The 14,930-nt window shown below is 44.0% G+C and overlaps 1 protein-coding gene across 1 annotated transcript in view; it reads left to right on the top strand.

The window, feature by feature from the left end:
- The window catches only part of LOC135738171 (uncharacterized), a 334,980-nt gene that overhangs the window by 192,382 nt on the left and 127,668 nt on the right, over positions 1 to 14,930 (top strand). The window contains 3 exon segments of the mRNA XM_073811486.1: positions 845 to 991; positions 1,958 to 2,104; positions 2,409 to 2,555. Coding sequence (XP_073667587.1) covers positions 845 to 991; positions 1,958 to 2,104; positions 2,409 to 2,555 — 441 coding nt within the window.

The raw sequence follows: 14,930 nt of genomic DNA, 5'->3' as shown, positions 1-14,930 counted from the left end.
AATGAACGTCTCATATGTCAATAAATATCCACATATAACTTAACTTGAACATAAACCAATCCGACTGCTCAGATCACAAAATAACCACATGTTACGAGTACCCAAATCCAGACTGAGATGCAGAGGTGACAGAGCCTTTGCGGTAGCTGGCCCCAGGCTATGGAACAGATTGCTTTTAGATATTAAAACAGCAACCACAGAGACAGAGTTTAGAAGCCTTTTAAAAACTTATTTATACTCTTGTGCTTTTAATGTTTTGTAAATGTTTGATTTTTGTTCTTGGAAATATGTTGTACAGCACTTTGGTCAACCAAGGTTGTTTTAAATGTGCTTTATAAATAAAGTAAACTTGAAACTTGAAACTTAACGTTACAGCATAATGAAATTAATAAACAGACAAGGAAGCAGGATTGCCATGTAAATTGTAAATTTTAGGGGAAACTCTTTTAGGTGTTGAAGCTAAGAGGGGTAACCAGCAATACACTTAAAATAAAGGGGTGGAAAGGATGGCACCACTGCCACACCTTAGCGCCAACACACAGAAAGATTCGTACAAAATTGTCAGAAGCAGAAAAGACAACTGCTCAGCACCGAATCAAAAAGCTGAATATGCTGTGCACCTGTCACCTATTTATATTCCCCCAACAGGGCATGGCCGGCAGATGCAAATACTGCATGCCAATATTTATTGGCTCTTTCTAGTTACACTCAAAGTGTTTTGGTTCCCAATTCATCTGTCATTTATGTGATATTGTAGTGATTGACTGAAAAGGAACCAAGACAACCTAACTACAGTGAACACAACCTTCATGTTATTTTACTGAATTTGCTGTTATTTTTCCAGATGTGGATGAATGTCTGGTGAATCCATCTCTATGTGGTCCAAATTCCACCTGCACAAATGTAAATGGAGGTTACAGTTGCTCATGTTTGGATGGATTTACTGCAACATTCCCGAATCTTACCATCAACATTAATAACACTTGCACAGGTGATATCTCACATCAGATCTGGGTTCTCTAATTGTCACTAATATAATATATGCACCAGTAAGTGTTTAAGTAATTTATTAAAAATTATCTCTTTTTGTTAGATCTATTTCATTGACTACCCAATACAAACAGTAGCATTCACTAATCAACCATAACATTATGACCACCTGCCTAATATAATGTAGGTCCCCTTTTTGCCACTAAAACAGCCTTGACACGTCAAGGCATGGACTCCACTAGACTTTTCTATCAGAACCAGCTATCACGTTTTCAGCAATTTAGCTACAGTAGCTTGTCTGTTGGATTGGACCACATGGGCCAGCCTTCGCTTCCAATGTGCATCAGTGAGCCTTGACCCTGCCCATTTTTTCTGATTCTAACACTACAGTACACTTGTCCTATAAATTGATGTGTTAGAAGCAGGATAAATGGGCGACTGTAAGGATCTGGTGACTTTGACAAGGTACAAATTGTGATGGCTAGACAACTGGGTCAGAGCATCTCCAAAACTGCAGCTCTTGTGGGGTGTTCCCGGTCTGCAAGGGTCCAAGAGGTTAAGAGGCGACAGGGTCATGGATGGCCAAGGGTCATTGATCCAAAAGACTAGCTACTGTAGCTGAAATTGCTGAAAAAGTGAATGCTGGTTCTGATAGAAAGGTCTAGTGGAGTTAACGCCTTGACGTGTCAGGGCTGTTTTGGTGTCAAAAGGGGGACCTACACAATATCAGGCAGGTTGTCATTATGTTATGGCTGACCGGTGTAAGTGCACTTTTAAAAATAATAAGTATTCCACAATGCCATAGAGGAACCATTTTTAGATGAGTGGTTCCATAAGGAACCTTGCATATCCAAAACAAACTTTTGGTTGAGAAATGTTGGTTGAGATTATAAAAAGTTATTTATTTAATTTTTGAAGAAAAAAAGTAAAATACTGAGTTGTTTTGTATGTGCTATACTCTTTCCAGATGTAGATGAATGTCAGGTGAATCCATCTATATGTGGAACAAATTCTAACTGCACAAATATAAATGGAGGTTACAATTGCTCATGTTTGGATGGATTTACTTCAACATTCCCAAATCTCACCATCAGCATCAATAACACATGCACTGGTAAGATCTTATTTCACTTCTGTGTAATGTCTGTCTCAACTCATCTTTGATTTGTGGGCCAAATATTGTCAGAATTACAATGGAAGCTACTCATGCTCTTGTTGGAGAGGAAATAATATTACAAAAAATGAATTAATTGTTAGTAATAGTAACCCATTTACTGGTAAGTGTTTGAAACTGTAATAATGATTTTCTTATATTGTTTATCAGATACTTGATGTAAAATTGTGACAATTATAGGTGTTTAATCAGGAAATGTTTTAAAATATTAGGTTAATTTAGCTGTCTGTTTTTTCTTTTCCAGATGTGGATGAATGTCAGGTCAGTCCATCTGTATGTGGTCCAAACTCCAACTGCACAAATGTAAATGGAGGTTACAATTGCTCATGTTTGCATGGATTTACAGAAACATTCCCAAATCTCACCATCAGCATCAATAACACATGCACAGGTGAGATCTCACATCAGATCTGTGTTCCCTTTCAGTCGGTCACTACAACGTCACATACTCGCTTAGAGAGACCAATCTGCTTCGCATACCACTAAAATGCAAATGAACATGGCAATGAGATATTTGCATAATGCTGGTGCCGCCCCACCAGGTGCGTATATAAGCAGCAGCTGCAAATATGGAAATTAGCTTTTTAGCTTCGAAAGCCGGCAGTATCTGCTTCTGAGAAGCTACTTTCTGCTCTTGGGGAAACAATTGCTGAAGTTGGTTGGACTAGCAGTACCACAGCAGACGCCACAGTTTTTCCACTACTCTGCATCTTTTTGTTATGAGTTTTAGTGAGTGTGTTGCTGATCCCTGTGCGCATCATCAACTGAGCGTCCTTTTCAGGATGGCTTTTCGTCCGTGTGATCTTGGATGTGGCAAGTACATGGGTCCGAAGGACGTCACGAGCGCTGTCTTTCATGCTTGGGCATCGAGCATGCGGAGGCTGCGTTTGCTGGGGGTGCATGTTCTCACTGCGAGGAGATGTCCCTTTTGGATTTACGCAGACGGTTGTCGTTTCTCCGGGAACGGCGTTCTCGTCCGGTGAGTTCTGACCGCCGCCATGGAGCGGCCGCGAAGCTCTCTAAGGACGATCTGCGTCTAACTGTGCTGATCCGGTCGGGGGATTTGTCCTCCGGCTCTCAGCCTCTCAGCCGGCTCTCAGCCAGCCGGTAGAGGTGCCTATGGAGACTGCAGCGTCATGTTCTACGATGGCTGCAGAATCCGTTGCGCCTGCCTCTGGATCCGCTTCGACCGCAACAGCCGAGGGTGGGCCCCCTCTCTCTGAAGCTGACTCGGAAGTCCTTCCGCCCTCTGGTCGGGTCGTGATGCCAGAGTTTGAACCGGAGATGGTGGCCATGCTCGCTCGAGCGGCGGAGACCGTAGGGTTAGAGTGGGTTAACCCCCCCTCAGCCTGAACCATCCCGCCTGGATGATTGGTTCTTCGGAGCTGCCCGGGCTTCACAGCCCTCTCCACCAGTACCTTTCTTCCCCGAGGTGCACGAGGAGCTGTCACGGACTTGGAAGTCGCCGTACTCTACCCGGTTAAGGCCGATTCAGCCCTCACCTCCCTCACCAACGGAGCCGCGAAGGGTTACACGGGGATCCCTCTTGTGGAGCGGGGGGTCGCGATGCAGCTGTGTCCGCCCACCGCTGCCTCCTGGAAGGACCGCCCAACCCTTCCCTCTCGGGCTTGCAGACAGTCGTCTGGTTTAATTGGCGCTGCCCACCAGGCTTGTGGAGAGGCGGCTTCGGCTCTGCACACAATGGCATTGCTGCAGGTACACCATGCGAAGGCCTTACAGGATCTGCACGAGGGAGGACACGACTCACCCGTCTTCTCGGAGCTCCGGGCTCCCACTGATCTGGCTTTCCGCGCTACGAAGGTGACGGCGCAGGCGATTGGTTGTGCAATGTCCACACTCGTGGTCCAAGAACGCCACCTTTGATTGTGTCTGACTGACTGACACATGACGGAAGCGGACAAGAACAAGAAATAGCGCATTCTCGGCGGACGGTTTGCGAACAAAGAGACTTAACGTTTTGGCATCTCGCCCGTTTGGGTCTTCGGGTCAACTGGGAAAAGAGCAAACTCTGCCCCACGCAGAGGATCTCTTTTCTCGGCATGTAACTGGACTCGATCGATTTATCGGCGCGTTTAACAGAAGCGCGCAGCATTCAGTCGATTTTCGTCGATTGGTGCTCTTCGCAACGCAAGGACCGCCGAGAATGCCCCATTAATATCGTGCTTACAGACCTTCAACACCGGTTAGATGGTAGGCTGTCACCCTCCACCATTAAAGTTGACGTTGCCGCTATATCTGCACATCACTCTTTAATAAACGGCAGATCAGTTGGCCAGCACAATTTAATTATTAGATTTTTAAGAGGCGCACGAAGGCTGCATCCTTCGTGCCCTCCCTCTATTCCTCCTTGGGACCTGTCCATGGTGCTGAAAGCCCTGCAGGGACCCCCGTTCGAGCCTTTGCAGTCTGTGAGTCTGAAGTTTTTGTCATTGAAAACTCTGACCCTGCTCGCATTGACCTCTGTTAAGAGGGTAGGTGACCTTCATGCATTCTCCATCGACGATTCGTGCCTTCAGTTTGGTCCTGCTGTCTCGAGCATAACTCTCAGACCCAGACCAGGCTACGTGCCCAAAGTTCCCACCACTCCCTTCAGAGATCAGGTGGTACGCTTGCAAGCGCTGCCCCCGGAGGAGGCAGACCCAACCATGGCTTTATTATGTCCCGTACGTGCACTGTGCCTCTACATGGATCGCACACAAAGCCTCAGGTCCTCAGATCAGCTCTTTGTTTGTTACGGTGGTCAGCAGAGAGGGAAAGCTGTCACTAAGCAGAGGATGTCTCATTGGATAGTTGATACTATCACCCTTGCTTATAATCTGCAGGGCATTCCTTGTCCATTTAAATTGAGAGCTCACTCTACTAGAAGTGTTGCCTCATCTTGGGCACTCGCTCGTGGTTCCTCACTAACAGACATCTGCAGAGCTGCTGGTTGGGCGACACCTAACACGTTCATTAGGTTTTACAGTGTTCGTGTCAAGCCGGTCTCCTCTCACGTTCTCTCTTCATCTGGGAGATCACTGAGCACCGGCTCACATGTCGGCTTGCAGCCTCCGACTGACGCTACACAATAAGTGTCAGTATGGAAGGCCATTAAGACAAAAATACATAATGGTTTGATTTGTCCTTCCTCCGCTGCCCTGGCAGCCTGATGTTGCGGAGCATCCGCTGTCAGCATTTCACTGGCTGCATCCTCGCGAACCTACGTGTTTGGCTCGGGCATCCACATTGTTTCCCACCGGGTTCCTTTGTGACTATTTTCCGTGGGGTTAATCCTACTAGCCCACGTTTCCCTCAGCAGAGCACTGCTTTGCTTACACAGCCACAGCTGTCTTTATACCTCAACTACAGTTGACTTTCGCCCACCATCAGCCCTTAATGGGGTGGTGGCTTCCGCAGCGTTCCTATCCCGCTCAGATAGGGTGCTTTCCAGTTGCTGGCACTACTGTGGGGTTAAAGGAACATCTAGTGCCCGGCCTTCTGCCTTAAAACCTAATTCTCCTTCTCCTTAAGTGGAACCGGAGGGCTTTACCTAGACACTGGAAGTGGTCAGCCCTCAGTGGCGTTTTGGTAGGGATTCCCAATTCGTTGGTCACGGCGTGACGTCGTAGTGACTGACTGAAAGGGACTGTCTCGGTTACGTATGTAACCCACGTTCCCTGAAGGTAGGTGTAACATCTGGCTGGACGTCAACTAGAGGTCCTTTCAGTCTGGGTCGTTAACGGTTTCATGCTGTGACCCTAGATTGAGTTTTGTCACCAGGTCTGCTCGGACACTTTCATCAGAAGATCCTAATCTCCTGATAACACACATTTTCAGACCTATTGACTGTCTCTGGCTGTTTTATTGTGCCAATCTAAGCAAATTAACACCTCAAAGCAAACTTCAAACCGTGAGCAGAGACGAAGCAGCCATGACACAAAAATGTGTCTGTCTAAGATCACAGCTAAGACCAAAATAAATTGGTTTAAATTGTATATATTATATATCCTTGTATTGCATGTTTGTATCTGTAATGAACCACTTTCTTGTAACACTATAGGGATGCTTTGTTCATTTTAGCATGTCTCATAATTCACATTCATGAGATTACTATTTGATGTGTGTTTCAAACCATACCTTGTTTACACTCTTAATAATCCCCTTTTCATTTCCTGATCAACGATGTGCATCATCTGACCATGACTGATATCAAACTTGTTAAATATTAATCAAAATTATTATTTAACAAAATCTTTAGCATAGTCCATCTATGCAAATGAGTCTGGAAAAACAAAGACAAAGTTTTCCTACTCTATCAACACCCTTTTGGATTGGTCATCTGAACTTCAAGGGGTTGGTCTAAACTCAGGTTAAGAGGCCTGCACCCCAATTCATCAAGGCTCACAGCACACGCACAGCAGGCCACACGGCTGCTCAACAGCGAGGCTGCGGCGCCCAGCCGGGGTCGCCGTGAGACCTGTCCCTCTCTCGGATAGTTTTCACGGGCACCCTGACACTTGGACAAACTTTAACAAACTGGACAAATTAATCGCCACAGATTAACCAGACTGACGGATTAACCCAAAAAGGAACAACTCCTACGGACACCAGGACTCCGTCACGTGACCACAAACTCAGGAACTCTCTTCCTCGCATACGCGCCCATACAGCTGGACGTACACACGTGCCTCACAAATGCCAAACGCAAGTATCGCTTGTTCATTCGCTGTAAAAGTTATTGCCCCTTTTAATTAAGGTGATTCTTAGAGTTCTAATGATTTGTGCAGAAGTTAAGTCTATAGTGATATTGCCCTTCTTTTACTCTCTCTCTCTCTCTCTCTCTCTCTCTCTTAATTTTCCATTCTTTCTCTTATATATGTTTCTCTTATATATGTTTCTTGTTTGTTGTTTGTATGTATAGTTAGTCTTGTGTGTTTTTGTAGTGTAACGTAGTTTAATAAACCGGTTTTGCATTTCACAATTGAATTGTTTCTGTGTTCAATGCTCATGAAATAAATGTCACTTAATCTGCCGTTAAGATCTTAAAGCTACATGCTTAAAAATACTTTAAAGCAGTAAGAATGTTATTTTCTAAAGGCCACAGAATTAACTTCTTAAATGAACAATTATGAGTATTTGCTGGACAAATACATTAATTAATTGTTATTATTATTCTGCTAAATCAGTTTAAAATCTTAATAATTTGTATAATTAATTAGTTAATTGTACTTATTATTCCATTTGAGCTAAATATGGGAATTTCCCCAAATTCCCTTAAATTCCCGTAGTGTTTCGGTTGGAGGTTTATGGTGTTTTAAATAACGCCGTTCTCCTCCTCCCGCTGATTCGCTACATATTAATGGTGGAGAATGCGGGCAGATTTAAACATTATTTCTGAGCAAAAACAGTTAACAGGTCAAATGTGTTTTGCATTGTGTGAATGAAAAGAACTATCAGCTATAACTGTGTTCGTTCTTATATTGGTATGAATGAAAATGTAATTTCCTGTATCATTTTCAGGACATAACAGACTCGTGCCCCTGTTATGTATAGTTAACTGCAGTCTTTAAGGTAACCGCATCACCGTCTGATTCCGCCTAATAAAGAGTATAATTCCTTTATTTAGAGCGAAGCGGTGGTCGAGTGAGTACTCCCATCTGATAAGGCCTTTTTGTTATCTCCAGGAAATTATTTACAATTAGAGAAGCTGTTTATTGTATTTTTCCATTTTATTCACGTACGTGGATTTTTTAAATTGTAAGCACCGAGGGTAAGACTTTTCAATTTTAAAGGAGATAAACCTTGATCAAGTAACTTATGTCAACGGAGAAGAAAGCCCGTTAGACTTTTATTTATTGTGTGTCCCGGTAACGTAAGCCAAAACTGGCACCGGACGAACACAGCTCAAATTACATCCGTCGTCTTAGCAACGCAGCGGTCGCCGATGTAATTATTGTATGGAAGCGAATCTTTGTCAGTTTAAAGCGTACTACCTAGTTCTAACACTAGATGTCAGTCTTGAGTGTCTAACACTTCTCCTTCTCTCTCACTTTACGCCTGACTTCCGCTTTCTTTGTTTGTTGGGCGAAATATCGCCATCTGGTGGGGAAAGCTCGTTTGGTCCTCTCATAAACTCTTTTGGGAGTGTATGACAGGAGTCAAACTGGGATTTTTGACCTTACTTTGATAACTAGGTTATTCTACTACTTTGTAGTTTTATTTCCTACATATTGAATGTTATGGTCTTAAATTATAAATAATAATTAATATTGCTATGCCTTTATTAAGTTATTATTTCTTTATTTTATTTTTATTTTATTTTGATTTATTTTATTTCATTTTTGCTGTTCTCTCCCGCTCCTTACTTTCCTATTCTCTTTTTTATTGTAGAGATTGTATTTTAATTAAGTTTAAATTTAAATTTAATGCAGTTTGATTTATTTTAAATTTTAATTGAATTAATTCTTTACTGTGAATAGAATCTAGCCCCATAAGTCCCATTCTCAGTGAATTCATTTATGTTTTAACTGGTGCAATAGGATAAGCCCCCTGTCCCTCGCAAGTTGGGCCTAGCCCAGCCACTCTAGCTAAGCCACTCCCCTAGCTCGCATGACTTCATAGTGCCCTCTCCCTGTAAGGCCCTGTCATTAAATCTAGGGTAGAGAACCTGCTAAGCTAAAACAGGGACTTCCTTCTCATAACTATTTTCATCTCTTATACTTTTCATTTCTCAGCCTTTTGACTTTGTCTGTTTGGCTGTCTTATTTTATTTTCAGTTTATTTATTTTTTTAATCGCTTTTATTTTTTTATCCATTTTATTTTATTTGTTTTATTTTCAGTAATTTATCTTTCTCACCTTCTATTTGCTTTTTATTTAATTTTATTTTATCATTATAATTAATTAACTTTAATTATTTTGATCTTATTTTATTTTGGGCTGAAAGACCATATCTGCACAAACCATGAGAAAATGTATTAGTAATGCGAACGATTAACCGAATGTCTGAAGCGACCAATAGGTTAAAACACATCGTCCATTCACTAAACGTTTTCCCTTTTTACCCACACTAATTATCTGCGCCGCCGAAGCAAGGCCCCGATAATAGTTTTTATTTGTGCCACTAGCTGATCATGTCAGTTAGACCCACATAGCCCATATTTTTATTTATTTTAGCTCGTTAAAATTCTGCGGACTTGTATTGGCTCTTTGTGTTTTGTCACCCACCAGTGCGCCAACGTGTCCAGATCACCCAGCCCTGCCAACCACTGTGAGCAGCTGGAGGCATGGCTCAACGATCCAACATCTGACCTCCTGCCCAATGTCGCCAACGATCTGCAGCGTCGAGACCGAGAGCAACGGGATGGCAACCTGGACAAGATCATAGCCCGTGATTCAACACAGAGCTACAGCCACAAGGAGATGGCAAGGATCACAGGTGCCATCGCTCACAACCTCATCATCCAGCTAAAGCGGGACGAATGGAACGTCGCCCACCTGGAACAGGATGCAGCAACGCTAAAGCTCCAAGTAAAGGAAGCCTGGAGGAATCAGGAGGACGCGCAGACTCGTCTAGATCGGCTGACACAGGAATCCAAGGATCAGCAGCAGCTGATTGAGGAGGAACACAAGAGGATAAAGAATGAGGCGAGACAACTTCACAAGGCCATCTCACAACTCCACACAGACACAGAGCACAGAGAGCAGCAGGAAAAGACCGCTAAAGAGGAGCTGGGAAAGCTCCTGCAGGCCAAAAGTCTTCTGGTAAGAGCCAAGGCAGAACAGAAAGAACGTGATGCCAAGTCCAAGGCCTACGAAAACCACCTGCAAGCTGCTCAAGCTGAAATTCAAGTTCTTGTTCAGCAACATCACCAACCTAAGGACGAACGTGATTCCGTCCAAAAAGAATGGTTATATGGTTTCAGAATGCAAGCTAAACCATTGAGAGAGAAAACATCATTCTCCTCTCATCCAATCAGTGTCTCTGCACTCCCCCACCATAGTTTCCTGCTGAAAAAGAAGGGGGTGAGAGCCCACTGTTAAGAACTTTGCCAGCCAGCATCCACAACCCTCTCACAAGAACACAAGGGGGGTGGGGCCAACACCTTTCCCAACAATGTCTACAGACACACGGCGTGGCCCAAAGACCTTGACCAGCTGGCTAGAAACAGTCCAACATTTAGTCCAAACACTGCAGGTGTCCAAGACACCCACGCTTACCTGCAGAACATTGACTTTTATGTGCACACGCTGCCGAATGCAACCACGAGAGACCAGCTGTATCTGCTATGGATTACTTCCAGCCGTTAGGTGAGGAGCTTCCTAGACCGGCAGTCAGAAAGTGTCAAGCTGGATTATAAGCAGCTTCAAATGGCCTTGATAGAAGAGTTTTCAGATCCAGAATCACGATGAGGACTAATCGCTGCAATGGACTTAAAACAAAGCAGAAATGAAACTCCACAGGCCTACTACTACAACTGACTTTCAGTCTACTCCAGCTCACAAAACGAGCCAAGAATGAAGGAAACATCAAGATCCTCCCCCCTGCAAAGTTTTCTTTTACCGTAATGCAACACTTAGGATTTATGGCCTACCCTCACCAGACAGCTGCAGGACTTCGTCCATAAAGCCTACGGTAAACAAAAGCCACCTCTGAAAAGACTGTCATCCTTTCTTTCTCTGAAAATTCCCCCAAAACGGCCACTTGAGGGCGAACAACAGCGCCACAGTGAAGGACATTTCAGCAGAGAGCCAAGGGGATCGAAGGACTTCACAGCCAAGATCATCAGACAGCCAGAGGACAGCGTCCATGGAAACCATCCTGCACCTGTCAGAATGAGAAGTCCAAACAGTCAACAGATGGACCAGGTTCGACACACAGTGAACAAAGCTAAGTCTGAACTGTCACAAAAGCAAAGCGACACATACACATCTGAGTCAGCAGAGATTTTGAAAATAGTGAAGAAGTCAAATCCAAAGGAGGCCTCACAAGGAGGACCGCGAGGATGAACCGAACTATTTATCACTAGCAGCAGCACTGGAAACAGCAAGAACTTTCCAGAAAACCCTCCTGCAAGCAACAATCAAATCTCTGCCACTCATCATGTTACCATCAATCCAGTCATCGCAAAAATCAGAGACTTTGGCACACAAACTGTATTTCAAACATCAACCAGTCAGATTCAGCAGGTACCAGGAAAGTGCTGTGTTAGACATCTGTTTCCCTACAGAATCACTGAAGACCAGCCTTAACTGCCTTCCAGTTACCACACAAAACCTGGTACTAAGGCCCTGGGAAACCTGAATGAGAGAGGAGTAGCTAAAAGACTCTATTTAGCAACCACCGTGAAACACAAGGTCAGATTGGAAACCCTCGCCAACACTGGAGCTGATCTAATGCTGATGTCATTCCAGCTTTTCACAAGACTCCAGAACAAAGATGAAGCACAAGATCTGCTTTACATCTCGTCACATCCTAGCGAAACCCACCAGTTTGCTAAGCTAACAGACTGCATTAGTGATATTAGGGACTGGATGGCACATAACTTTCTTATGCTAAACTCCAATAAGACAGAGATACTTATTATTGAACCAAATCGCTCCAAACATAATATGTCAGATTACAAGTTGCCCATAGATGGCTGCACGGTGGTGCCATCTTCCACGGTTAAGAATTTAGGCGTAATGTTTGACAGCAGTCTATCTTTGGATAGTCATATCTCCAACGTCTGCCGCACAGCATTTTTCCATCTTAGAAATATCTTAAAAATACGCCATATGCTGTCTGCATCAGATGCAGAAAAGCTTATCCATGCTTTTATGACCTCTAGATTAGACTATTGTAACTCGTTACTCGGGGGATGCCATGCAAATCAGGTAAACAAGCTACAGCTGGTTCAAAACGCCGCCGCAAGAGTGCTTACTCGATCTAAAAAGTATGACCACATTAGTCCAATTCTGGCATCTTTACACTGGCTACCAGTTAAATATCGCATACAATTTAAAATATTACTTATCACCTACAAAGCCTTAAATGGCCTAGCGCCCTCGTATATAAAAGAACTACTATCAGAATACAATCCACCACGTAAACTGCGATCACAAAATTCGGGTTACTTAATTATCCCTAGAATATCAAAAGTGTCTAAAGGTGGTAGATCCTTTTCCTACTTAGCCCCTAAGCTCTGGAATGATTTACCAAATAATGTTCGAGTATCAGACACAGTCGATCAATTTAAATCTAAACTTAAGACATTCTTCTTTAACAAAGCATTCACATAGAATGTCCAGTAAATGTACTTTTCCCGCAGTAGTTATTTTGTCTAGAACAAAGCACTCACATACCTCATACGGGTAATTTACTCTTGCCGCAATAGTTAGCCTGTCTGGAACCGAGCTGAATTAAACCACTATAATGTATGACACTTGCATTACATGCGAACGGCCCCTACGCTAATAGAATTCTGTTTTTGTCTCCCTGTCTCGTCCTCGACTCTGAGGACAATGAGACAAACAGACCCAGTTCCTGTTGCTGTGAAGGTCATCGCACCACTAATCAACTGGCTGTCCTTCAACGTGACGCCCAACCGATGCGCGACCAACGGCCACCGGCTGAACCAGTTTAATCCGCTTACACGCTTCCTATCCCTACCGTGTCTATATATTATAAATATAAATATTAATCTCTCCCTAGGGTTTTTTGTCCTTCTAGGATTTTTTCCCATTGGGTTTTCTCCTAGGGGGTTTTTTAGTCCCAGGGAGAGTCAGCCAACTTTGGCTTAACTTAGCACTTTACTGTACACGTTACATTATTAATATGCTCGCTTACACGGTTTTTTATCCTTAGCCGCTATATTCTACTTCTTATACTATGTATTGATTTTCAATGTTCTCCTCTACATCTACTCATGTAAAGCTGCTTTGCAACAATTAACAATTGTGAAAAGCGCTATATAAATAAAATTGAATTGAATTGAATTGAAATCTGACCCTCAACCCACAAAGGTGTATGCTGAATATGCAGTCTCACAGCCAAACTGCAACAGGTGCTTTCCATCCACCTGACCATCGGTCCTATGAGACTTCTACACCCTGTGTAAATCTCACCAGTGGACACATATCCTCTTTTCATTGGCAAAGACTTGTTAGATAGTTTTGAGCCTTTAACAGACTTTAAAAAGTAAAAATTTGGTCTCAGGTGAGAGAACTTCTACCTTTTCACTCAGAAAATCATCTGAAGTACATTGCCAAGTCACAAAGTTATGGATTACCCAGCAGCCAGTCGCGAGAACATCGTCTCAGACCAAAAGTTCAAGTTCACTGTTGTGCACATTACAAACAATCCACCCACCCGCCCAACTGTGATTGCACTGTCCTGCGGCCAACACATGCCCACCACCACAGTGCCCATCACATAGCCACTTTCACTGGCTCCACATATCTCAAACAGTGACATAGCTGCATTACATGCCTCCGACACCACCATACAAGCTATGTCAACCACCTCTCAGACCCCTCCACCTGCCCTATCATGAACTCTGACCTCATTGCTACACCAGCCCTTAAATGTCTTAACGACATGTAACACCTGCTGCATATACAACACAACATCCTCTTATATGTCCCTGACGACCGCACTACACCTAAGCTTGTGGTTCTTCATTGACATAGGGGGGTCCTACAGATGTATGCGCATGACACAGCATGTGCCAGACACCAAGTTGCAAGAGCCACGTACAAACCACTGAAACAGGTGGCATACTGGCCCTGGATGCAGCAGGACTTAGCAGAATACATCAAAGGATGCCTGGTTTGCTGCTCACTACAATCGGCTAACCCAAACCACAGAGCACCACTGCAAAGAACAGGTGCTAATTTTGGTCAGACTTTAAGACTTTTAGGCTGGGTAAACTGCTACCCAGGTCGACGAGGGGCAACAAACATTTACTCATGGTCATTTGCCAATTCACACAGTGGGTCGAGCCTCCCAGCACCCAATGACAATGCTCTAAACACAGCACCTCTACACATGATCCACATCTTCGCCAGGTTCGAACTGCCACTGAGAGTCAACTCACATAGAGGTACCCATTTCACCGCTGAAATTATTAAAGATGTGTGGAAACCCCTAGGCGCACACGCCCAACTCCACATCAGCATCATCCCTCCTCATCGGACCAAGTGAAAGAACCAAGCAGACTGTGGCTAGCATGTTAAAGAAATGTGTCTCAGCAAATCAGATGGACTGGGATCGGAAACTCCCCTTTAGTGTTATGGCTATCAGAGCGACCCCAAATTAATTTACTGGTGTGTCTCCCTTCAAATCATTGACGGGACGGCAGATGACACTGCCAGTACACCTGTTGTACCAACCTTGAGATTCCAATCTCATCACAGCCAACACCACTCACCAGAATCCCAATGAACTTCACAGGCATCTGGAACCCTTCGCTTCCGCCCGGGAACAGCTACAGAAGATGGCTGAGGGCTAGAAGGCATACTACGACTGGAAGTCATCATGAGAGGAACTGGACATGGATGACGATGTTTGGTACAACCGCTTTGCACAGCCACTTCACACAACTCACCAGTGACTGTCGAAGGAAGTTCTGCCAGGCTGGACAGGACCCCATCAGATTGTGGACAAAATCTCTGCTGTTGCATACCAGACCAGGATGGACAGGGAGCAGAAAGAAACAATCTTCAGATGGGTCCATCATAACACAACCAACACACTAAACATTGAGTCATAACATAAAAGGGGGGAC

The sequence above is a fragment of the Paramisgurnus dabryanus genome, chromosome 12 (assembly GCF_030506205.2).
Source record: "Paramisgurnus dabryanus chromosome 12, PD_genome_1.1, whole genome shotgun sequence".
NCBI classification, from domain to species: domain Eukaryota; kingdom Metazoa; phylum Chordata; class Actinopteri; order Cypriniformes; family Cobitidae; genus Paramisgurnus; species Paramisgurnus dabryanus.
Note: the sequence above shows the minus strand (reverse complement) of the source record. Positions and strands in the feature narration are given on the sequence as shown.